Source organism: Eubalaena glacialis, chromosome 1 (genome assembly GCF_028564815.1).
Source record: "Eubalaena glacialis isolate mEubGla1 chromosome 1, mEubGla1.1.hap2.+ XY, whole genome shotgun sequence".
NCBI lineage: Eukaryota > Metazoa > Chordata > Mammalia > Artiodactyla > Balaenidae > Eubalaena > Eubalaena glacialis.
In genome coordinates this window covers 185,579,433-185,605,638 of record NC_083716.1, presented here as the reverse complement: position 1 = coordinate 185,605,638, position 26,206 = coordinate 185,579,433, and the positions used below count along the sequence as shown (strand labels likewise).

Sequence of the window (26,206 nt, the reverse complement as noted above, 5' to 3'; positions counted from 1 at the left end):
AAATAACTTCAAATTAAAACAGAGTTAGATTTAGCAGCCCACGTGCTCTGTGATATATCACTTATTATTTTTATCTCCCTAAACTTGAATTTTTTGATTCAGTTAATGAAGAAAGTGGTTGCTCTCCCCACTTCAAAGGGATATTATGAAGGTTGAAGAAATATCTATTTAAGGCCTGTAAGAGAAAACAGCACTTTAAAATATTAAGATATCTGACCCAATTTTGCTACTCTGACTCTTCATGGTACATAACTGATATCTTTGCAGCCATAGGAAATAGACCGTCCTGCACTGGTTCACATACAAGAAAGTAATCAAACTCTCTCAATCCCTGTAAACCGTAGTGTGATTTCACCAACAGATACACACTCTGACTGTGATCTTGCACAAAGTGATTCTTTCGCTGGTAGGAGGATTGCACAAAAGGGATTAATGTCTCTTCTTCTTTCCTTTTGCAATAATATTTGATGTGGGTGCTTATAAAAATAAATATATTTTATAGGAATTTTCTAGTTAAGTTTCACCTAACTATTCTTCCTCGAACTGCAGCAAATAAATTTGTTTTCCAGAGCTAAAGACCTCTCTGTTTGATTTTTCACTTCATCCTGAATTATACGTGTCTTTCCCATCTCTTCCCTTGTGTTTTCTGTCTTGCTTCCATAGAACCCCCCAGGTTCATTAAGAAGCTAGAACCTTCAAGAATCATGAAACAAGATGAATCTACAAGATATGAATGTAAAATAGGAGGGTCTCCAGAAATCAAAGTTTTATGGTATAAGGACGAGACTGAAATTCAAGAGAGCAGTAAATTCAGAATGTCATTTCTTGACTCGGTGGTGGTATTGGAAATTCACGCTCTCACTGTGGAAGACAGCGGAGACTACACGTGTGAGGCCCGCAACGCAGTGGGCAGAGCAAGCAGCAGCACCTCCTTAAAAGTTAAAGGTCAGCTCCTACCCTTCTTTCATGTTTTTCACGTTAGCTTCCTCCTAGTTGTCCTCTCAATTCCCTGTTTGACTCTCCGTCGAGGTTCTAAAAATTTTAAAGGACACAATAGAAAATCGAGTGTGATGTTCTCTCTCTATGGTGGAATGGAAAACTGATTCTTACTTGTAACTACATAGTTACAGAACACATCCTAATTTTCCTTTTTTCCTAATTTTAGAACCACCCGTTTTCCGCAAAAAGCCTCGTCCCGTTGAGACGCTGGAAGGAGCTGATGTTCACCTTGAATGTGAGCTTCAGGGCACCCCCCCGTTTCAAGTTTCTTGGCATAAAGACAAGAGAGAACTTAGGAGTGGCAAGAAGTACAAGATAATGTCTGAGAACTTCCTGACGAGTATTCACATCCTGAACGTCAGTGCTGCAGACATTGGGGAGTATCAGTGTAAAGCCACGAACGACGTGGGGGGTGACACCTGTGTTGGTTCCATCACTCTGAAAGGTTAGAGTGACTCCATCCTCTTCTGCTTACAGTTTCCCTTCTAACTTTAATACCCTGTTGGCCCCTCAGCTCTTGCCCCATCCTTTACCACTAGCTGTCTTGTACTTTTCCCCTGTCTCCTTTCTAAATCCTTTTATATTTAGTGCCCATTCCATTTCTAAATCCTACTAATTACCCTTTTAGACAATTTTCCCAGTAGGTTTTGATTGGATTTAGAAAGCTAGAGAGGCCAAGATGTTCGACTCTTTCTGCTTAGTACAAACTCTAATGCATCTCTACTCCCATTCACCAAAAATGCCTCTTCTTTAAGAAATAGAAACAACACATGATCACCAGTTTGATTCCTAGCATTCATAGCTTTGAGGGAAATACTCATAGCCCCACACATTTTAAATCCCTGATTTTGCCTCTTTTTCATCAGCACCACCAAGATTTGTGAAGAAGCCCAGTGACATTTCTGCCATCGTTGGTGAAGAAGTTCAGCTTCAGGCTGCTATTGAAGGCACTGAGCCCATTTCCGTGGTGTGGTTCAAAGACAAGGGGGAGATCGTCAGAGAAAGTGACAACATATGGATCTCTTATTCAGAAAACATTGCAACCCTACAGTTTTCAAGAGCGGAAACAGCCAATGCCGGGAAATACACCTGTCAGATCAAAAACGATGCCGGAATGCAAGAGTGCTTCGCCACAGTGTCCATCCTCGGTTAGTGCAGATAGAATGTCATCATGAATAGGAGGCACGCACTTACCAGTACTTGTGTCTTCTTTAGTTTTTCAATGTGATTTTAACATTTGAATACAATTTACATCTCGTTCCAGAGCCTGCAGCAATTGTGGAAAAGCCAGAATCCATAAAAGTGACCACAGGAGACACCTGTACCTTGGAGTGCATGGTCACTGGCACACCCGAACTCACTACTAAGTGGTTTAAGGATGCAAAAGAGCTGACAAGTGATAGCAAATACAAAATAAGCTTCTTCAACAAACTATCTGGCCTTAAGATCATTAACGTGGACCCCAGTGACAGTGGGGTGTACAGTTTTGAGGTGCAGAACCCTGTGGGCAAAGACAGCTGCACAGCCTCAGTTCATGTTTCAGGTTGGTTGGTTGGGCTTCTGTTTCAATGTTATTATAGTATAGTTCCCGGTTTACATATGTGTGTATGAGAAACTCCACATTCTACAGTGTGACATGAGTCTGACATCCTCTGAATCAGTAAAATCAGAGGTCGTAGACCTATAGAGTTAGAAGAAAACCAAGTCCAAAAGTTCTATCCCTTTCTTTTGGAGGAATTTCCACAATTCAGGGTTGTAGGAGTAACACTTAATCCCTGGATAAGGAATAAGGATATGTGGTCTTCTACTGTCACTTATGCTGGAGTAATTCTCCACATAACGATTCACAGCAAAGAGAGACCAAAATTCCTAATAAGTCACCTAGCACATCTTGTCCACTGATTCTCAAGGCTTTCCACGGTGTGACCCCTCTGGGAACTGTGATATCCTCACAGAAGAGCCAAATGGATCTAGGCATAGTCCATCAAAAAGACAATAATTCTCTCTTCAAATCATTTTATAACTGATGTCCTTGTTTGTTTGATTTTTATCACATTCAGACCGAACTGTTCCTCCTTCGTTCACAAGAAAATTGAAAGAGACAAATGGTCTATCTGGTTCCTCAGTGGTAATGGAGTGTAAAGTCTATGGATCACCTCCAATCTCCGTCTCCTGGTTCCATGAAGGAAACGAGGTCAGCAGTGGAAGGAAGTACCAGACCACCCTGACGGATAACACTTGTGCCTTAACTGTGAACATGCTGGAAGAGTCGGACGCCGGCGACTACGCATGTGTAGCTACTAATGTGGCTGGTTCTGCTGAGTGCAGTGCTCCTTTGACTGTGAGAGGTCAGCTAAAAATACAGCAAAGTAGAATTGCATTTCATTATTTATTCAAAATTTTTGTCATCAAAATTCAAAAGTAGTAAACTTTTTCCGGTATGGGCTTTTTTGTTTAGAACCACCATCTTTTGTTCAGAAACCTGATCCCGTGGATGTTTTAACTGGAACAAATGTAACTTTCACAAGCCTTGTAAAAGGAACACCCCCGTTCAGTGTCAGCTGGTTCAAGGGTAACAATGAACTAGTACCAGGGGACAGATGTAATGTGTCTTTGGAGGATTCAGTTGCTGAACTGGAGCTGTTTGATGTAGATACATCACAAAGTGGAGAATATACCTGCATCGTTAGTAATGAAGCTGGCAAAGCTTCTTGTACAACACATCTATATGTAAAAGGTTTGTTTGACTGCCATTCTGCATTTTTACAATTAATATACATGAAGTAATAGGTGTGCCTGTATCTGTGTGTGTATGTGCTTTATTTCATGTTTTCAATTTGCCTGCTACAGCCCCAGCCAAATTTGTGAAGAAGCTCAATGATTACAGCCTAGAGAAAGGAAAATCCCTGATCCTAGAGGGCACATATACTGGAACTCTTCCCATTTCAGTTACATGGAAGAAAAATGGCACAAATATAACTCCTTCTCAGAGGTGTAATATAACCACAACTGAAAACTCTGCAATCCTGGAAATTCCAAGCAGCACACTGGAGGATGCAGGACAGTACAACTGCTACATTGAAAACGCTTCCGGGAAAGACTCCTGTTCAGCACAAATCCTGATACTAGGTTTGTTATGATTGCACATTCGTATCTTTATATACAAATAACCATCCTGGCATGTCTCCTTCATGACTGGTTCTCTCTCTTGGCTGCAGAACCACCATATTTTGTCAAGCAGTTGGAGCCTGTGAAGGTGACCGTTGGAGATTCTGCCTCTTTGCAATGCCAACTTGCTGGGACCCCTGAAATTGGGGTGTCCTGGTATAAAGGAGATACGAAATTGAGACCCACGACTACCTACAAAATGCATTTTAGGAACAATGTTGCTACACTGGTTTTCAACCAGGTTGATAGTAATGACAGTGGAGAATATATCTGCAGGGCTGAAAACAGTGTGGGAGAAGTTTCTTCATCAACTTTCCTGACTGTTCAAGGTGATTGCAATATTTTTTAAGTGAATGAATGTGTTTCTTTTGAACAAGATTTAAAATATCTGGCGAGGGTCTTCTTTTTAGGAAAATCTTTCCAAATGCAAATCTTTCTGCTTAAGTAGTTCTGCCTACAAATTAGCAGTTTATCTTTTTTGATCGCCTTTACAGAGAGAGATAAAATGACTAAATCTTCATTTGGAAGGATCATGTCATCATTTGTCTCTATAATTAAATCTTTCAGAAAAATGAGTAACCATATTTTTTAAAATTCCACCCATGGGTGTCTCATGCAGATTGCTAGAAAGCAGTCTTAAAAAGTAAGAGAATCTGCTACATGCCGGAGATGTACCTTAAGCCAATCAGTTTCTCTGTTGGCTTACATATTTTTACACCTACCAAGCGTCAGCATGGCATCAAAGTAAAACTTTTGCTCCAAAAATTTACCTGCTTTTCTTTGAGTCCAAGTTAATTCAAGATATGTGAATACCTCCTGATATTTTTATAGGAATCCCATTATTTATATAACAATAATTGTGAGAAGAATATTCAGTAAATTCAAAATGTCCAGAAGTATTCATTACTTTAATTCCATTCCTACAGAGGAAAAACTTCCACCGTCGTTTTCTCGACAGTTGAGAGATGTTCAAGAAACGGTCGGGCTGCCAGTTGTTTTTGAGTGTGCTGTCAGTGGATCAGAACCTATCTCGGTGTCTTGGTTTAAAGATGGCAAGCCGTTGAAAGATGGCCCCAATGTACAAACATCATTTTTAGATAATGTAGCCACTCTCAATATTTTTCAAACAGATCGGAGTTCTGCAGGCCAGTATTCTTGCACAGCTACAAATCCTATAGGTTCTGCTTCTTCCAATGCCAGACTCATTCTCACAGGTGTGTGGATTCTTAAATTTCTACTTCTGTAATTAAATTTTTTATAACCAAATTTGAAATTAGGGGAGGAGGATTTGTGTGAACTGGGATGGTCAGGTATGGAGCCTGAAACCTTGTCTTTCTGCTCTCCTCTCAGAGGGGAAGAACCCGCCCTTCTTTGACATCCCTCTTGCCCCTGTGGATGCTGTGGTGGGAGACAGTGCGGACTTTGAGTGCCATGTGACTGGGACACAACCAATAAAGGTCACCTGGGCCAAAGACAACAGAGAGATCCAAAGCGGCAGAAACTATCAGATTAGTTATCTGGAAAACAGCGCCCACCTGACAATCCTGAAAGTAGACAAAGGAGACTCTGGACAGTATACGTGCTATGCTGTCAATGAAGTGGGAGAGGACTCCTGCACGGCTCAGCTCAATATAAAAGGTATCTTTGTATATCACATCCTAAGGGTGCGGTTTTATTAGGAGGGATAAAATGTAGCACATTTTAAACCACTGACATAAAAATGTTTCAGAAGAAATAAGTTTCTCTAGAGAAAAAGTGATCTTTTAAAATCTGTATTTCTCTAAGTTTTTATATATCCTACATAACCCTAAGACCACTCCTTCCCTCCCCACTTTTTTCTTTTTTTTTTTTTTTTACAAATACCTGGTTCTGTAAATGACCATAAGTTATTCTTATCATCCATCCCATAAATCAGAGAACAGTTTAAAATAAGCTTGTGAAAATAAAAGAAAAAAAACCACAACATTGTAAATCAACTATATGCCAATGTAAAATTTAAAAGTTTTTTTAAATTTAAAAATAAACTAAGCTTGTGGAAGGAGGCCAAAATGTTTAGGAACATTACACTGATATGCTGTATTCAGTTGGTCAGCATTGACTTTGAACTTAAAATATGACTTTTCTTTCTTGAAAAGCCTCCTATTAATAACCTCCTGGATTCCACTTCATATATCCTTGAACTTTCTTACAGAGCGGCTAATCCCACCAAGTTTCACTAAAAAACTCTCGGAGACAGTAGAAGAAACAGAAAGGAACTCTTTCAAACTCGAGGGCCGTGTTGCTGGTTCCCAGCCTATTTCTGTCGCTTGGTACAAAAATAACGTAGAGATCCATCCAACGTCTAACTGTGAAATCACATTCAAGAACAACACACTTCTGCTGCAAGTCAAGAAGGCAGGCATGGACGACGCTGGTTTGTACACGTGCAAAGTGTCGAATGATGCAGGCTCTGCTCTGTGTACATCTTCAGTCGTCATCAAAGGTAAGTCACCTTCAGAGCCCCTGGCATGATGTGTTTTTCTTTACTGCCTATTAGACAGCCATGTGTGTTTCTTCTGACATCTCGACCAAGTAAGCTATAACAGATATGAATATATATTATTTAATTGGCTTGCCACAATTCCACATATGTTTACTAAAACATATATATTAGTTGTAATTTAATTACGTGGCCCAGGAAAGTAGGTGTCATATAATAAATGGACTGTACCTTAGCTTGTAAATCACATCTCGAAATTCTCTCAGGTAGTTAGAAGTCTAAGTCTACTTTGAAATTCATACGTAAGTGACATATAAATTTTTATGAAGCACATTTGTTTTGAAATTTTTAAAAATTTTCATCATTGAATGTTGCATTACCTTTGCTTATTTTGAGTTCTATCACATTCTGAAACATTTTCTTTTCTAAGGATATTTCTAAAGGATTATTGTCTGACATATATTGCCCAAAGCTTTTAGCCTGTAAATGAATATTAACCTCATACAAAAGGGTAAAATTTGCTCAGAAAGAAAAAAAAATGGGTGGAAAGATGTTGCATATCATTATGAATACACAGTCATAGTTTGAGGCAAAGAAATAGACTGTATTGTTTAAGGAGATCTTCTCAATCTGATCCTCTAACCATAATGGCTTCATCCATATAACTTTTTTTCTTTTTTTTTTTCTTAACATCTTTATTGGAGTATAATTGCTTCACAATGGTGTGTTAGTTTCTGCTTTATAACAAAGTGAGTCAGCTATACACATATATATATCCCCATATCTCCTCCCTCTTGTGTCTCCCTCCCACCCTCCCTATCCCAACCCTCTAGGTGGTCACAAAGCACCGAGCTGATCTCCCTGTGCTATGTATCTGCTTCCCACTAGCTATCTATTTTACATTTGGTATTGTATATATGTCCATGCCACTCTGTCACTTTTGTTTCATCCATATAATTATGAGGCAGTTCATCAAAATCACTTTACAGTCTAACTTCCTTGAACGGCTGGGAGTTAATTACCAACTCTTATGATCTAGCTGGCCATGTCAGGGTGCACAGACAGTAGGTTAATATCATCAATAGATTAATATTACTAATAAGCTAATATCATTGAGTTAACTTTTTATAATTCTAATTTCATCACTCACTTAATAGTACTTAAATGCGTTTGATTTTAAAAACATTTAGTTAAATGAAGAATGTGTGCTTAGCGGTGGCTTTTTTACATTCATGATGGTTTTACATTGAGTAGATAAATACTTTCTATAGAATTCTGAGGCTTTTTATCCATAGAGTTTAAAAATGAATAGATACCGGAAGTGAATATTGCTTATTTTCCTTACATGTAGGTCTCAGAACCATTCAATAAAATCATTACATAACACCAAGCTATACATGGCCTTCCCATCATGTTACTGATATCTTCTTCACTGGTTTTCAGTTGAGCACTGAGCTTCAACGCCTCATTCCTTTGGGCAAAGGTTGGATTTTAAATGCTACTGTAGCTGCATGTAATAGCTAAAGATGATCATAAGAGAAAATCACATATTAACATGTGGGCTCATGGTTACTCAAATGTTGGCTTTCTTTCCCAGAGGGTAGCAAACATTGTATATCATGAGCAGAGTTCTCCAATAGGCCCTTCGTTTTTAGGGTTCAGTGAAAATACAGCTGCACGCAGGTTTGAGAGAATCAATGGTGTGCTATATGACATCGAATTTTATAGGAACGGCCAGGGCAGTGTTTGCAGTGCCTAATGTTTGCAAAACACAGATGCTTGGGTAATTCATGGGCAGCATGGCATCTGTTCTTTGCTTGCTTTTAAACCTTTTTCTATTTATAAAATCCAACACATGTAACTATTGCTTTCAGAGACAAAGGCACATGATTCAGTTCTATTATAGCAACCAGTGCTACCTGTTAGAGGCAAAACTTGTTTCTTTTCTGGAGTTTAATATTTTTTTGTTTGTATGTTCCTCATGAAAATCCCTTTCTAATTCTAGCACCTAAGAAGCCACCTGTGTTTGATCAGCACCTTACTCCAGTAACAGTTAGTGAAGGAGAATCCGTGCAGCTTAGCTGCCACGTCCAGGGATCAGAACCGATCAGGATCCAGTGGTTGAAGGCTGGCAGAGAAATAAAGCCCTCAGACAGATGCAGCTTCAGCTTTGCTAATGGGACTGCTGTGCTGGAACTCAAGGATGTGGCTAAAGCAGATGCAGGAGATTATGTGTGTAAAGCTTCAAACGTGGCTGGAAGTGACACTTCCAAATCGAAAGTGACCATTAAAGGTACAAACACCTCAAAACTATTATTTGGATTAAGTCAACTGCTTGTGTTTATTTGCTTATTACAATTTAGGTAAGAATGGAATTAGATTTTTAGAATTATCAGTTACTGCTCCTTTGCAATTTATAGTCTCCTTATTATAATTGAAATATTAGGTAATTTAGTGGCAATAATTTCCATACAAATTTTCTGAAAGTACCCCAAGTTCACCATCACACTTCTTGACCTTTTTTTCACCATATCCAAAAGGATGTAACTAAGTGGAGTTCCAAAAATGATCCTATAATAATGTGACATAAGGTAGCCTGATATCATATCCCTAAAGGAAATCTATATAATAAAACCAAGTTGAGAAATATAAAACTTGATGCTATTAATGTGATTGCAGTTCAATCTGCATGTAATAGCTACAACTAGTTATAAATGTCTATGAAACCGCTTTGTCTTCTATAATCCACTCTCATATAGAGTGTGTAATATTTGTGACATTGCCAAATTCTTAAAGCCTGTTTTTCAAAGGAAATTATTTATTACAATTTGAAGGTAATTGTGATTTTTTAAAAAAACATGTAAACGTGTTTTTTTAGACAAACCAGCTGCCGTCCCAGCAGCTAAGAAAGCAGCAGTAGATGGAAAACTCTTCTTCATATCAGAACCTCAGAGTATGAGAGTTGTAGAAAGTAAGTACTTCCTGAAAATTACATCTTCATCTGTCTTGTACATTTTACTGCTGATTTCATTTCAGAAAAACTGGTTTTGGAAAATTAAATTTTTATTGATTTGTTTTCATTGTTCCTTAGAAACCACTGCAACATTCATCGCAAAAGTTGGAGGTGATCCAGTTCCAGATGTTAAGTGGACAAAAGGGAAGTGGAGACAATTGAGCCAAGGAGGTCGAATTTTTATCCACCAGAAAGGCGGTGAAGCAAAGCTGGAGATCAGAGGCACCACAAAAACCGATTCTGGATTATACCGATGTGTCGCATTTAACAAGCATGGTGAAATTGAAAGTAATGTTAATCTACAGGTGGATGAAAGGAAGAAACAAGAGAAAATTGAAGGAGATCTTAGAGCAATGCTGAAAAAGTAAGTTCAATAAAATACTATGCACGGTAATGTTCCATTCATGGACCATCCCCTCCAAGATTCAGATTGTGAAAGAACATTAGCATATAGACATTTTAACAGAAACAGATAAGCAAATACACAGTATTTGAGTGGAAGTTAGTGGTGCATTAACATCAATTTCTGAATAATCTTGAGAAAATTTTGAGAATGAGGTGAATTTTTATTAAAATTTTGAACAAAGGAAATGGCCTGTAGAGAAACCTGTGTGTCTAGGCATGAAATTTTTGTTTCTATGTGTAATTTCTCTTGCTCTGAATGGCTTTCTAGATCAACCATTTTAAACATTTTCCATAATTGCCAATAACTTCAAAACCAATTATGTTTCAACATCACTGTTAATCAATTAATCAACATTTAATTTCTACATATTTTCCTCATGATATATATATTCTTTATTGATGCTTTCCATGGGTATTATTATTTTTCCTTATAATTCTTTCATTAGCCTCTTTTGTTGTAAAGCTTACAAAAATATTTTTGTTATCCTTTCTTAAACTCTTTGATCAAATTTCCATACTTTGTGACTATAGTCTGATCTTAATCCACTCCACCTCCAAACCCACAATTTTGTTTGTTTGTTTGTTTCACAGTTAACATGGTAAAATTAGTAGTTCTTAAATAAAGGACACAAAACTATTCCTTTGTGAAAAAAATTTTATTACATTTATAATCTTTGAATGATGATAGACAATTCAAAATAAGTAGAAGACAGGTGATTCATGTTTATTTCTTATTTCATTTAGAACTCCAGCCTTAAAGAAAGGAGCTGGGGAAGAAGAGGAAATTGATATCATGGAACTTCTCAAAAATATTGATCCAAAAGAATATGAAAAATATGCCCGCATGTATGGAATCACTGACTTCCGGGGTCTTCTTCAAGCATTTGAAATGCTAAAGCAAAGTCAAGTAGAAGAGACACATAGATTGGTATGATCTTTTGTATATAGTATCATCTTTAAAAATTCACACTTGAAACATCTAACATACACCTTTTGAGTTTCCAGAACCCTACAGTTGTATAAGATCAGTTAATATAACCTAAGCAGCATCAAAAATGGAAGTTAAATATAATCATTCGTCCTCTAATTCAAATTTTATTCCATATGTAATACTTATGCTTTTTTTCTCCCTAGGAAATTGAGGAAGTAGAGAAGTCAGAGAAGGAAGAAAAGGAATTTGAGGAACTTGTATCATTTATTCAGCAAAGGCTGTCACAGACAGAGGTAAAATGAATTATGCTGATCACAAAATGAACAAATTATTATTGGGAATTACAAGGGAAGGAGTGACTAATGCATTTTAATTCTTTATTCTCCTAGCCTGTCACTTTGATCAAGGACATTGAAAATCAGACAGTTTTGAAAGATAATGATGCTGTGTTTGAAATTGACATTAAGATTAATTATCCAGAAATCAAGCTTTCATGGTACAAAGGGACTGAAAAACTGGAACCCAGTGATAAATTTGAAATAAGCATTGATGGTGATCAACATACACTCAGAGTCAAAAACTGTCAACTTAAAGATCAGGGCAATTATAGATTGGTGTGTGGTCCACACATCGCTAGTGCTAAACTAACTGTAATTGGTAAGGAAAAAGAGTTTTATTATTTTTAAAAAACTTGTGAGATGAATTTACTACTGAGTACATCACATGTGATATCGTACAAAATGTATATTGTATCATACCCACAGAGCCTGCCTGGGAACGGCATCTTCAGGATGTTACTTTGAAAGAAGGCCAGACTTGTACCATGACTTGCCAGTTTTCTGTGCCAAATGTAAAATCCGAATGGTTCAGAAATGGCAGAATCGTTAAACCCCAAGGTAGATATAAAACAGAAGTGGAGCACAAAGTCCATAAGCTGACCATTGCAGATGTGCGAGCAGAGGACCAGGGTCAGTACACCTGCAAATACGAAGACCTTGAAACTTCAGCAGAGCTCAGAATTGAAGGTGGGTGAAAGACTGCGGCTGGAGTTATCACAGCATCGGTCAGTGGCAAATGTTCTGCAGGACCCCCTGCAACCCTGCCATCACATGTATCTTAAAGCGCTTGTGTGGTCTCATTTCCCAACACACATACTCATAGCATTCACTCACGTCTCAAAATCCATTTGAAATCAAAATGGAAGTATTCACATAAGTGCCAATTCTGTTGCATAGTTCTTTTTGACCTGAAGTAGATTTCAGTCTAAACCATGACTTGACTTTCTAACACTTATTTCTGTTAAATTTCATAATTATGCTAAATTCAGTAATTTTTTACAATTCTATTAAATGCCATAATTCTCACATCTATGATTTTGAATTCTAGAAATAAATCTTAGAAAGGACCAGATTTCATGGCTATGTGTCTTGAGGATCTTGGCTAGGAGCTGACATTTTGTTTACAGGAATCAATTTGACTCTATCTGTATGAAACTTTATAGATAAAATTAACAACATATGTGATGTGTGATTAGCAGCTATTTTTCAAAAATAATTATTTCATAGGAAGATCATATTCCAACCTCTGAATCTCTGAAATGAAGTGGAATCCCAGGACTTAGGAGCAACAATATTTATTTCCTAAAGACCTACACCTTTAGACTGTATTCAGCAACATTTGGTTCTAATCATGGGCTCTACTTCCAGGCGTAGCCATTTATAGCTGTTGAAATAACTATGTGACTTATTTACATAAGCATTTCAACATCTCTGACTTGCTTTACAGTGGATATCAAGGCCTGGTTGTATTTTAAAGTTCAGAAATTTTAAATCGTTTTTCATTTAAAGGATCCAGTTGAAACCACTTATTTTTTAAATAATTGCCTCCTTTTATATGATCCTTCAAAGAAAAGCTCACCAGAGTACATATGACATCTAAGCTATTCATGATACTGCTGTACGTTGAATTCCAGCCTTCCAGATAAAATTTTGCAGAAGGACCTCCACGCCAGCCTATTCTCTTGCTACATACCCTGCCATTCCCAGTGGGTGGACTTCATGCCTGCCCACGGGTGCTTGCAAAGCAGGTTTCAGAACTCTTCAGAATGAATCCTTTGAAATTTAGAAGTGCAGATTTCCTACTGAGTTTGAAATTATTTTAACAGGGAAAGTTATACAATCCAAAAAATAAACAATTCTAGATCCTGAATAGCAGAATTATTTTACAGAGGAAAGACAGAATTTCAAAGGGGAATGAGAAGTACACAGTAAAAATTTAAGTTTATGTTCCCTTTATTCTGAAGCCCCCATTTCACTAACATTTTTAAAGTTTAAATTTTACGTTGGGGTTATAAGCACCCTTGACTGTTGCCTTCATGTAAATATTGTAAGGACTTTCAGGGATTTCTTTAAACTTTCCCACATTGATCCTGTAGGAATACACTTAAGTATTGGGATAATTTTTCGTTACTGATGCGAAGAAGTGCACTTTCTTCTTGTTTTATCTTTTCAGCCTTTTTCTGCTATTTTCCAATCGGATAAAAAGATAAGAGACTTTAAACATCTGTGGGGAAAGCACAGTGGAAGAAATTCCTCCCCAAACAATCTAAATTTGAACTCTTTTTGTACCTAAACAGCTGAACCAATTCAGTTTACGAAGCGCATACAGAACATTGTGGTGAGTGAGCATCAGTCTGCCACCTTCGAGTGCGAAGTGTCCTTCGATGACGCCATTGTAACGTGGTACAAAGGACCAACAGAACTGACCGAGAGCCAGAAATACAACTTCAGGAATGACGGTCGCTGCCATTATATGACCATCCACAACGTGACCCCAGATGACGAAGGTAACTTAATTGACAGTGTCCCTGTGACTATATAATTTCAACTTTGCCTGCTTTATTTATTTCTACTCTAGTTTACGCTTATACTCTGTAGTTCTATCTAGATTCCTTTTTTAGGAAAGAGAAATATAAATAAATACTATATTTAAATAAAGAAGCATTATTTACAAACATATCAGAAAGCAAACGTTTCATGATTTTTTCCTTAGGTGTCTATTCAGTAATTGCTCGACTGGAGCCCAGAGGTGAAGCAAGAAGCACAGCAGAGCTGTACTTAACAACCAAAGGTCAGAAAACACCCCATTCAAATCACAGTGCAATCTTGGAAACAAAGTAGCCTACCAAGACAATTCTAAATTTTAAAAAAATACCATTTTTTTTCTTTTGCAGAAATCAAACTTGAGATGAAGCCTCCTGGTAAGTTAAAAAAAAAAAAAAAGAATCAATCCTTACAATACATTCAGTGTAATTTTGTAAATGGTAGAAGCCAAACTAACATGTCTAAAAATATTATTTCTTTTTTTCAGTAAAATATTATTCAGTAAAATTATTTTCAGTAAAATAATACCAACGTTAGGCTTTGTGAGTTTGGGAAATTAGAGATAATGAGGTCACATTCAGCTGATACCTAGGATCAAGTTTGGCCGTAGAACAAATTTTCACAGGGAATAAATTTGCATGTGTGGCTGCCTACAAAAGAATCTTAATATCTTTGTTTCTGTATGTTAAATTCTGCTGTTGGAAATGCCTGACAATCAAACACATCTTAGTTGTCTAATAAATATCTGTGTTTTCAGTCTCTCGGTGCTTATCATTATTAAATGTCCCTTTTCAGATATTCCTGACTCCAGAGTTCCAATTCCAACCATGCCTATCAGAGCAGTACCACCAGAAGGTAAGATCCAGCACCATGACCCCTGGGCTTGAAGCTGCAGTATCCTACCACTAGGAAGTTACCAATGCCAAACCATAGCATACAGCAAGAACAAATTCTTTCTCATCATATTCTTCACTGTGTAATTAAAAATCAAAGCAAAAGAGTAGTTACAATTATAAATAGATGCTAATTTTGTTTGTTCTGATTGTTGAATTGCTGCTATAACGCCTTTGAAGTACTGAAAGAAATGCATGAGACTTTTCATCATATTTCACACAAAATAAGAAACCAAAATATGTTACTTATGATGGCATTTATTTTCTTCAGAAATTCCTCCTACGGCGGTTCCTCCCATCCCCCTGTTGCTACCATCACCTGAAGAAAAGAAACCACCAGCAAAACGTATTGAAGGTATTATATGTTATCTACCTAAATGTCAAAATATAGAACTATTACAGACCTGGAAAATGTCGTTTAATGCAACATGTTGGCCCTCTAGTGGTCAGCAGTTTGAATTGCCTTTCAAAATGTAAATTATATGCTCTTAAGTATTAACTAAATATGTAAGACATGTGCCTAAAAGTCTGAAAATCATCAGAAAAAAAAAATATGATGCTTAACATTAAAATATTTTATTTTAAAGGAATCACTTAAGCATTAATGGCAAACTGATTTCACATTTCATATTTTCCTAACTCCTACATAAAGCAATAAAATAATACAGTCAAATTCTAGTGACGCTTATAGAAATAAAAAATACTAGTGTATAGTCAGATTTAAAATTATAGTTTGTGTTTTTTCCCAATTACACTGTTAACTACGCTAAAATTCACTATTTTGTTATAAAAATATGATTTAGAATATCTTTGATTCTTTTTTTTTTTTTTTTAAGCTAAGGAAAGAGCTCTCCAATAAGCTCATGAGTGTGCCAGGAAATTGTCCTTCTCAAATATTTCAGTAGATAAATTGTACTATTTGTGCCCCCAAACTGCTCAACTAATCAGTCAACAGACTGCCTGGGACTTTCTAGAGTTCTGGGGAGTTCAGAATTGCTGTCAGAATTCTCCCAGCATCATCAGGAAAAAATTCTGCATGTCAAAGTCACATTTTTCCAAAGCCAAGCCACCATTACTGTAGTAGTTTCCATGGTTTGACATGCTAGTTCCCTAATATCTACTACAATTGGTGTCAAAAGCTTGAGCTAGTTTTCAGCCAGCCTCAGGGGAAATTCAGTTTAAAAAAAAAACAACAAAAAACACTTCCAGTTTTATGACTACTACAATCTCAATAACAAAGAAAAGCATTTTTATAATTTATATGAACATAATTAACTATATTTCACCTACTTATGATAGCAAAAATGAATAAGAATCAAAAATCATAAAAAAGATTTCCACTTATATTTGTTGTCAGGAATAATAATTTATCTTAATGAATGATTTATTATTTGAGTGTTAGTGTCAACATGACTTAAGTTTGAGTGCCCACTGGGAAACTTGAGAAATTAAATCATATTTTAAAAATTCAAAAGTGTTATTTATTCATGAATACAAGGAGCCATAATCAAGTTACGATCAGGGGCCAGGATCAAGGTATAATGTCAGCAATGACAAAAGAAAACTTCCACAATGTAGCATAGGTGGGACTTTAATTTTACTAATTCACTTGTTATTCTTTTTCCTGAAAAATATAAAGTGTTCTTACCTAAGTGAAATGAAGATGAAAAGGTGTACCTCTTCTATTTATGATATCACTTGGGTCTACTCTAGATGTTTGAAAACTTTAAGCAGGCATAAAATCAGTGAAGATGTAAGATCACCCTTCATATTCTATCTCCCTCCAAAAAAATTGTTCTGCTTTCTAGTCCAAGATCTTTCCGAAACAGATATCTTGCAATAATGTGCAGAATCTCTTGTTACCATCAAAACATATTAAAAAAAATATATATATATATATATTTCAGGGCTTCCCTTGTGGTGCAGTGGTTAAGAATCTGCCTGCCAATGCAGGGGACATGGGTTCAATCCCTGGTCCGGGAAGATCCCACATACTGCGGAGCAATTATGCCCGTGTGCTACAACTACTGAGCCCGCAGGCCTAGAACCCGTGCTCCTCAATAAGAGAAGCCACCGCAAGGAGAAGCCCGAGCACCACAACTAGACAAAGCCTTTGCACAGCAATGAAGACCCAACACAGCCAAAAATAAATAAATAAAATAAATTAAAAAAAAAAAAATTTCAATAAACCTCCCAGTTTCATGAAAATATTTTAGTAAAATTTACATCTGACATCTCATTTTTTAGTGGCCAAAAAAGCTGTGAAGAAAGATGCTAAAAAAGTTGTCGCAAAGCCCAAAGAAGAGGCACCACCACCTAAAGGTATTATAATTAATCAAAATTCAGTCTTACTGCTTTTCTCTTGGTTAAAAAATTTAAATCCCAAATAGTGGAGGATAGAGAAAGGTTAAGAGTGTGAATTCACAAAATGGTACCTCTTCCTTTACTCACCCTCACCCTCTTCTTTGATTCAGTCCTCACTTTCTCTCTCAACTTTCTTTCTTTTACCCTTTTTTTCCTCCCCTATCCTCCTGTGCCTATGTCTACCCATGGCACCCAATGGCAACACCAGAGAGTTCTCATTATCTCTGGATAGTGATTTAAAGAAGGCACTGCCCTCTGGTCCAACAGCTGATCTTGATCAAGTCACACCAACGGAAGGTCAAGGGCTGGCACTAATTTTAAGTGGCCGCTTCAGCCCAACTCAGCACCCTTCCTGGTTCACCTGAGCTAAATGTCAATACTTGCAGGGAAAAAATAAAATACTTTTTGCAGGGGGATCAATTTAGTTACTTTACATTTTTATTATATCCTGGAAAATTTTTAGGAAGGAGATGGGATAACTAAATTTAAGCAAATAGTTTTATCCATCTGGCTAAGATTAAAGTACAGCAACCTCCTAAAAAAAGGAGAATCCAGGAGCATAGGGCACGATTCACTGAGACTTTTTTTTTGTGGTCATTTGTGAGATGTTATAGAATAAGAGGAATCTCAAAAAAGCATGGCTATTTCCCAAACTTTATTGTTAATCACTGAAAAAATTAAACATGCATTATTTTTAGCATCAGACATACCGAATATTCTCTTTATGTTTCATGTTAATTTAAATTGTTTTAAATCAACATAAACTAGAATAAAATTTCAGCCTTCCTGCGTTTTCGTTAACATGGCATTGCGTAGCATTTCTGGTGAGCTAAATTTGGATCTTATAAAAGCATTTGATATATGAGTAGTAGTCACAGATCATACAAATGGCTAACAAGGGTGTACAGGATTAGTAAACATTAAAAAACTTATAGTCTAAAGATAAACATGTATTTTATGTTTTCAAATTTCCAGCGGTTACCAAGAAGCCCCCACCTCCTACTGCCTTAATTCCAGCAGAAGGTAAATGAAATATTTTATTCTATTTATTTCTGAGATTTGCATCTCTGCGTTGTATTCTTATTTTATGTATCAGGGTTCCAACTTATTATAAAGTTGTAGAGTCTCCTCTGCTACAGTAAAATTAGCAGTGGAAATGATGGCTACTTCATACTGGTCGAATTCCAGGAAAGAAAAACTCAGGCAAATGTTAAGCAGCCTCAGTGCAGTGGACTCAGGGAAAGAAGTGGTGAGGGCTAGAAAGGGAGGGGATCCCTTATTGTTTCAACTGTAGCTAACACAAATGTTAAGGATCATATGAATAATGTTAGCCTTAATATTTTTAAAGTTGTCATATGAAAGCAACTAATTGATTTGGTTACATGATTTTAAATATTGTCTTTATCAAACTGACTAAAGAGTTATATTCAATAGTCAAAAATATAGCTTTAAAATTAGTACTGTTTTTGAAAGAATAGTTTGGAATTTAAATAACTGCAGAAATATTAAAAATAAATTCCACAAAATGATCAAATATTAAGATATTCCATGGGGAAAAAAAAAACTAAGGGTTTTACAAACTGGAGCTCCCATGAAACAATGGAAGATGTGTTCATTTGATAATATTTACTGAATGCCATTTTGTTCACACCAGAAAAATCCTCAGGTTAAGAGTAGAGTGTCTCTTGACCCTCCTGACTGTGTTCCATAATCAACAAAAATTTAAACAGAACCAACACAAAGAAAACGTAAATTATCAATATAAGGCTGAGATCTCAGATACTGATATTGCTTGACTACATAGACTTTCATTTCGTGAAGTAATTGTATGGATATAATTAACATGCTAATATTATCTTTTTAAATTAATTAATTTATTTATTTTAGCTCCTGAAGTGATTGATGTATCCTCCAAGGCTGAAGAAGTGAAAATAATGACCATAACCAGAAAGAAAGAGGTTCAGGAAGAAAAAGAAGCTGTGTATGAGAAAAAGCAAGCAGACTACGAGGAGAAGAAAGTTTACATAGAATCTTTGGAAGAACCTTATGACGAACTAGAGGTAGAACCATACACGGAGCCATATGAAGAACCTTACTATGAGGAACCAGATGAAGACTATGAAGAGACCCAGGTAGAAGCTAAAAGGGAAGTTCATGAGGAATGGGAAGAAGATTTTGAAGAAGGGCAAGAATACTATGAAAGGGAAGAAGGTTATGAGGAAGGGGAGGAAGAGTGGGAGGAGGCTTACCAAGAAAGAGAAGTCATCCAAGTTCAAAAGGAGGCTTATGAAGGTATGTATTAATTGGGTGACTTTTTTCTCTTTTCCTCATTTTTTGCTCAGTTCTTTATATTTTCAAGGTTATTAACCTGATTTGCAATGGATATGAAATAGATGAAATGACCATTTCCATTTTTTAAAGTTAGAAATCTTTAGAATCTTTAAAAGCATCATTTTCTTCAGAGTTACTTTCATGCTTTGATATTGTAAGTTGAATCATTTAATCGTATTACTAAGACTGAATTCCGAGTGCTCTTTTCTAATGCAGAGGTTCAAGTTTTAGTTTCACTGCCTCACTGCATCTCTGCTTGATCCTGCTTCTAAATCCAGCATGAGTAATCCTGTTAGCAATAAAGACCCCCAAATACAATAATTTACACAGTTGTATATGATTGTTAACTTATATCATTTGCCAATTGATACAATCTATTAGAACTTAACCTATTCAAGCACCCCTTATTACTGTGTTTTTGTTAAAGAATCACGTGAGAGGAAAATTCCAGCAGAAGTACCGGAAAAGAAAGAAGTACCACCTCCTAAAGGTATGTAATTGGAATTATTTAAATAGATCACATCATCGACGTCATTATCATGGCTTGCTGGGCAAAAATGTATGAATCACCAGTTCAATCCAATAGGCACAACTTCTTCTGGAAGCTTCATTGTATCAGTGATTTTTTTTCTAAGAATATCTACCTACTTCATTTAATTCAAACATAAAATGATGATAAAAAGATTGTTGTGGTAAATATAAAATAAAAAATAACCAAAATACTTGAAGTACAGAAGCTTGTACTTAAAGTTCAGTGCAACAAACTTGTCTCTCTTTAAAAAATGAGAGAAAAAGAGAGAGACTATTTTAATAGAAATTCTAAAAGTACTGCAATTTTTTTAAAATGCTTGCAGTTGTAAAGAAGCCCGTAGTTGAAAAAATTGAAAAGACTTCTCGAAGAATGGAAGAAGTTCAAGTCACCAAAGGTATTATCATTTAAAACATTTCTAGTACCATGTACACAAGTAATTGTTTACTGATATATAGTCACATGTTATTTATATAGTCATCTAAACTAAGATATTTTAAAATTTTGTGCAAAACAATATTCTTCACAATACAAATATATTTGTACATATTTTTAAGTACCCGAAGTTTCAAAGAAGATTGTTCCACAAAAACCTTCTCGGACTCCAGTGCAGGAAGAAGTTATTGAAGTGAAAGGTATACATCTTTGTCTTTCAGCTACAAGTTTTAAACATTTTTATTTATGTGTATGAATATGTATACATACATTACTGAACAACTCACAAATCTGAAATCACCAAAATAAAGACATATTATATATATTATATTATATGCATTTTATGTTGCACATTTATATAATTTAAGTAAATAATAACATTATCTTTGTTTTTAGTATCACTTTAAAATTACATAATTTTTTTTTAATTAAAGAAGGATTTGTGTTTAATCAGTAGTCTTCTAACTCTACCGTGCCATGCATTCCATTCCATATAATATTCCTCATCTCCTCATTTATATGAATAAACCCTAGTGGATTTGGGAAAGCACCACATCACGTGTGAAGAAGTTGTGTCTATTTGATTCCCATTTAATAGTGTTTGATAAAGGCTGCATGGATTGTTTGTCCCTATAGATCAAAACGTGATTTGTTTTCTTGTCAATACCGAATTTGTTCTCAAGCTATCATATTAACCCACTCATTCTGTGTCTAAACAAGCCATGTATTTGATCTGATGTCTTGAACTGGAAAAAGAAATACTAATGTGAAATACTCTCTTTAAAGTACCTGCTGTACATACAAAGAAGATGGTTATTTCACAAGAAAAGATGTTCGTTGCTTCTCACACAGAGGAGGAGGAGGTGTCAGTCACAGGTATAAGGCAAATTTGAATATGGGGCTCAAATGGAAGGGCTTCAGATGGATTTTTATCCCTCTTCTTATCTAATTTGTGATTATGTAGATATCTCTGTCTCCTTGTGAATCTTTGTCATCTTTTCATTTCACATTTGTGTTTTAATTTGTATTTCAATATTCTTTGTAAATTGCAATACCACCCACAGTATGGCATACCAGGAACTAAAATGTACATTTTTTTAAAGTCCCTGAGGTACAAAAGAAAACTGTTATCGAAGAGAAAATTCACGTTGCTGTTTCCAAAAAGATTGAGCCTCCACCTAAAGGTATTAGTGATTTATTCTAAGTTTAAAATCTTTCAAAAGTTCCAAAATAAATATCTGAATATGTTAATATTAAATAATAAATTTAGTCACAGACCTATAGCCACTATGTGCCAATGACATCATAGGGAGATGAGAAGACCATGAGGAGGGTATTGGAGAGAGGAATGAGAATTCCTGGAGGCTCTGTTCCCTGCTGCATGGAGCTTACAATCTAGTGGCCAGCTGTTTAGAAAAAGGAATAGTGTCCTGGGGGCTTCCCTGGTGGCGCAGTGGTTAAGCATCCGCCTGCCAGTGCAGGGGACACGGGTTCAAGCCCTGGTCCGGGAAGATCCCACATGCTGCGGAACAACTAAGCCCGTGTGCCACAACTACTGAGCCTGCGCTCTAGAGCCCATGAGCCACTTCAGCCACTGCTGAAGCCCATGCACCTAGAGCCTGTGCTCCGCAACAGGAGAAGCCACCGCAGTGAGAAGTCTGTGCACCGCAACGAAGAGTAGCCCCCGCTCACCGCAACTAGAGAAAGCCCGTGTGCAGCAACGAAGACCCAACACGGCCAAAAATTAATTAATTAATTAATTAATTAAATCTATTAAGAAAAGAAATACAGTGTCCTGGAGCCAGCTCATACCCACTCACCAGAGCTGATGGTTAAATTTTCAAGAATTTTGCTACCCAGCATTTAACGCCTCCATGATTAAAAGTTAAATTATATAAAATTAAATAAATTATATTTAAAGCTATGGTAATAAATGCTCAAAACTCATTACTATTTTCCTATTATCTATGTTTCTGAGGTTATGTTGATTGCCTCTGTGTTGTGGAAATACTGGATAATTATGCACTACTTCTCATCCCTTCCCAACTCCGAGACAATGACATCGTTGGTAGCCAGGATGCATGTATTTGCACCACCACAGAGGCTGGAACTTGGAAACTGGCAGTGGCTACAAATTAGGGCTCCCCTCCCTCCACCGACCCTCTCCTACACCCAGTCAAATTGTTAAACATTTAGGATACAAAAATTATTTAAGATAATTGAATGCAGTTGTTCTAATGCTGCGGCTTTATAAAAGTAAAGTTTCTAAAACAGGTGTCTGAGGAACAGGCACTGGCACCTCTGAGGAAGGGGTGCTCCTACCTGTTCCTAGGAAAGTAGAGGTTCCTTCAGTTAAAAATGAGTAACAGTCACATTTTCTAATTAGCCACTAGTTCATTGCCCTTAGTCCTTGATTAACACGTAATTTTCTTGCACTCAATTGGTATAAAACCAGAATGTCTACTCTTTAAGTCTTGCAACAACATATGCCTTGTCAAAATGCACAATTTCTCAAAATCGACCCATTTTTTTTTAAAGTCTCTGAGCCACCCAAGAAACCAGTCTCAGAAGAAGTAGTCCCTGTTCCCCACGTTCCTGAAAAGGTGGAGCCCCTACCAGCCAAAGGTAGAATCATATTTTCGAAAAAAATTTCTTAATGTCTGTCTTCTTGTACCTTTTTCTGTTGGCTCTGTGTGTTAATGAGATAGTATCTGTAAACCATTTGTAATATATTTTAATTCTGTGTATGTTGATTTCATTAACTTGTGGTAATATGTCACACAAATGTCAGTAATACTTTAGACTCCAGACCATGCTGATTGGGTCTTTGTCGGCTTCGTGTAATATATGTAATGTCTGTATGGTATTGATGTATTTAGCGTGTATTTTCATCACAAGTTACATGCTTGATATTAAATTACTTCCTAAATTCTTACACTCTTACTGAGGATTTATGCTTTAATGTAATCTTAAATGTCTCACAAGGAGACTAGCGTTCTCAGTTGTTTCAACAATGGTGTCTTTAAAGTTCCTGAAGTTCCCAAGAAACCTGTGCCAGAGGAGAAAAAGCCAGTTCCTGTGCCTAAGAAGGAACCTGCCGCTCCCCGCAAAGGTACACCAGAGCTGATCACCGGCTGACCCTTTGCCCCAAGTGCCAATGCTTTGTCTTATACAGTCTTCGTACTTACTCTGCTGTCTACTTTGTGTCTTTTACATGCCCCTTGTGTTTTTCATTTATTTGTCAGCTTCGGGGGGTACACTCGACATACATTATTTGTGATACTGAACATTAAAAGAAGTTACTTTTAAAAAGCAACTGTATCAAACTGCTGTCTTAAATTTTTAATATCTTCCCTCTCCTAGAGAAAGAAGAAATATTTGTGAAACTCATTTTCTGCAGGGCATGTTTCTAGGAAAAACTCTTTCAGCCCTCAACTATGTGACTTTTTCTTAATAAAAAAAAAAAAACTTTCATGAGTTATGACAAAGATACAAAGACTAACAGGAGGGTGTTTGGCAGAACTGAATGTTAATAAGGTAAAGATGTACACAGTGCTTCTGGGAACTGCCACTCTTCTGAAAAGTCAATAATGCCTACCCTTAAATAGTTGGAAACATCAACTTTTGGCATTTACTTTCACCATGTTTCTTGAGATATTAACTGAACATTGACATTTGCCATAAATGTTGCAATTATCTAATTAGTGAGTCAAGGGACCTTTCATATAGGGATGTTTGGATTCAAATGTGCTAATTCTTGCTTTAATTTTTTGGATTTGGTTGGTTTTGGGGGTTTTAGTGATAAAAGATACTACTTTATAAGAGGCAATGAAGTAACAAACTGCACACATCTGGTCAGTTATAGAGAGATCCAGTATCATCCAGCTTAGGAGAAAGCAGGCTCATACATTTTAAGAAGTGTTCTCTTTTGCCTGATTTCTCAGTGTTTCCATTTTCTTCCTGAATCAAATCTTCTCTCTTTCTCAGACTCTTCTTGGCTGTTTCAGAATTCTGGGTCTTTTTTTTTTATTCTTTATTTTTTAATTGAAGTACAGTTGATGCACAATATTATATAACTTACAGGTGTACAATATAGTGATTCACAATTTTTAAAGGTTATACTCCATTTATAGTTATTATAGAATATTGGCTGTATTCTGTTGTACAATAGATCCTTGTAGCTTATTTTATACCTAATAGTTTGTACCTCTTAATCCCCTACTGCTCCTCCCCACTTACCTCTCCCCACTGGTAACCACTAACTTGTTCTCTATATCTGTGAGTATGCTTCTTTTTTGTTATGTTCACTTGTTTGTTGTATTTTTTAGATTCTACATGTAAGTGATATTATACAGTACTTGTCACTCTCTGACTTATTTCATTTAGCATAATACCCTCCAAGTCCATCCATGTTTTTGCAAGTGGCAGCACTTCATTCTTCTTTATGGCTGAGTAGTATTCCATTGTAAATATATACCACATCTTCTTTATCCATTCGTCTGTTGATGGACACTTAGGTTGCTTCTATATCTTGGCAATTGTAAATAATGCTGCTATAAACACTGGGGTGCATGTATCTTTTCAAATTACAGTTTTTATTTCTTTAGGGTCTTTTTTTTTAACCAAATGATTTTTAAGAATGATTTCTGATTATTATCTAATCATTAAAATATAATGATTATATGAAAATAAAATATGATTATAATGAAAAGGTTATATTACTAAAACCAGTACTAATACCAAAGCCTCTTGGTCACTCCTGGAGGAGACTCAGAGGCATGTCTCATTTATACATGAAAATAAATACACTTAGTAACATGTATGTATAAACATCCCATGTATACATAACATAATATATACATGTATCAATGTGTATCTGTATAACTACATCAAGATATTACAAATGCACGTGTAGAGGTGCAGATGTTCAAAAAAATTGCCAATATCTTATTTAAAATGGAAAAAATTACTACCGATAATGCATGCTGTTAGAACTACATCAGCCACTTAAAAATTCAACATCATCAACACTTAGAATAGATAAATTAAACCCATTGTAAACCTTCTTTGGGTCATAGACCCTATTGAAAACTATGGAGCCTCTTAGAGAAAAGCACATATGTACATACCCACAAAATTTTGCACACAGAACTCCCCAAAGTCACTGACACACAGATATCATACTGAGAGGGCTACCCTAGCAAAAGAGTGTTTCCTGAGTTTTATAGACACTACAGGTGCACCAAAAAAAAAAAAAAATTCAGAAGAGAAATAGAAAAAAAAAAATAACGATATAGATGCAACCATTCTAACGACATCTTAGTCTAAGATAGTCTTAGATAAATTATACCCATTGTTGTTTTGGATTCCATTTCTCAATACAAAGAGTAAAGGGATTTTTCTATATACTATATCCACACTCTATATTGTTTATGTAATTACTGACTAATTTGGTATTTTTACTGGAGTATAATTGCTTTACAATGTTAGACTAATTTGTTTTTATCAAAAGCATACCAATATATAAAGAAAGAATGAATTCTGTGCACATCCTTCTGTGTATATAACTCATTTTTAATCGCCTAAATGCCTCTGTAACATTACTTGGGACATTTACTACATGTGACCTTTAGAAAACTATAGTTTAATTTTGTGCATTATTTTGCCGATGCATAGAAAACCTATAACGTTAGTAAACTACGTAAAGATTTGTGTGTGTGTGCCTATATCCATTCATAAAAGTGACATATGGCTGAACTAACATTCTATTTTAAAAA

The 26,206-nt window shown here is 36.0% G+C and overlaps 1 protein-coding gene across 1 annotated transcript in view; it reads left to right on the top strand.

Moving 5' to 3' along the window:
• TTN (titin) overlaps positions 1 to 26,206 on the top strand; it is a 280,899-nt gene that overhangs the window by 96,068 nt on the left and 158,625 nt on the right. The window contains exons 87-119 of the mRNA XM_061185429.1: positions 664 to 945; positions 1,166 to 1,444; positions 1,866 to 2,147; positions 2,264 to 2,542; positions 3,060 to 3,347; positions 3,458 to 3,736; positions 3,850 to 4,128; positions 4,218 to 4,496; positions 5,094 to 5,381; positions 5,518 to 5,805; positions 6,359 to 6,649; positions 8,652 to 8,939; positions 9,525 to 9,617; positions 9,738 to 10,023; positions 10,809 to 10,992; positions 11,199 to 11,288; positions 11,385 to 11,652; positions 11,760 to 12,020; positions 13,631 to 13,840; positions 14,047 to 14,124; positions 14,228 to 14,254; positions 14,673 to 14,732; positions 15,042 to 15,125; positions 17,018 to 17,092; positions 18,110 to 18,157; positions 19,022 to 19,426; positions 19,893 to 19,955; positions 20,320 to 20,391; positions 20,552 to 20,629; positions 21,216 to 21,305; positions 21,533 to 21,613; positions 22,968 to 23,054; positions 23,458 to 23,541. Of these exons, the coding sequence (XP_061041412.1) occupies positions 664 to 945; positions 1,166 to 1,444; positions 1,866 to 2,147; positions 2,264 to 2,542; positions 3,060 to 3,347; positions 3,458 to 3,736; positions 3,850 to 4,128; positions 4,218 to 4,496; positions 5,094 to 5,381; positions 5,518 to 5,805; positions 6,359 to 6,649; positions 8,652 to 8,939; positions 9,525 to 9,617; positions 9,738 to 10,023; positions 10,809 to 10,992; positions 11,199 to 11,288; positions 11,385 to 11,652; positions 11,760 to 12,020; positions 13,631 to 13,840; positions 14,047 to 14,124; positions 14,228 to 14,254; positions 14,673 to 14,732; positions 15,042 to 15,125; positions 17,018 to 17,092; positions 18,110 to 18,157; positions 19,022 to 19,426; positions 19,893 to 19,955; positions 20,320 to 20,391; positions 20,552 to 20,629; positions 21,216 to 21,305; positions 21,533 to 21,613; positions 22,968 to 23,054; positions 23,458 to 23,541 (6,126 nt within the window). The remainder of the gene's footprint in view (positions 1 to 663; positions 946 to 1,165; positions 1,445 to 1,865; positions 2,148 to 2,263; positions 2,543 to 3,059; positions 3,348 to 3,457; positions 3,737 to 3,849; positions 4,129 to 4,217; positions 4,497 to 5,093; positions 5,382 to 5,517; positions 5,806 to 6,358; positions 6,650 to 8,651; positions 8,940 to 9,524; positions 9,618 to 9,737; positions 10,024 to 10,808; positions 10,993 to 11,198; positions 11,289 to 11,384; positions 11,653 to 11,759; positions 12,021 to 13,630; positions 13,841 to 14,046; positions 14,125 to 14,227; positions 14,255 to 14,672; positions 14,733 to 15,041; positions 15,126 to 17,017; positions 17,093 to 18,109; positions 18,158 to 19,021; positions 19,427 to 19,892; positions 19,956 to 20,319; positions 20,392 to 20,551; positions 20,630 to 21,215; positions 21,306 to 21,532; positions 21,614 to 22,967; positions 23,055 to 23,457; positions 23,542 to 26,206) is intronic.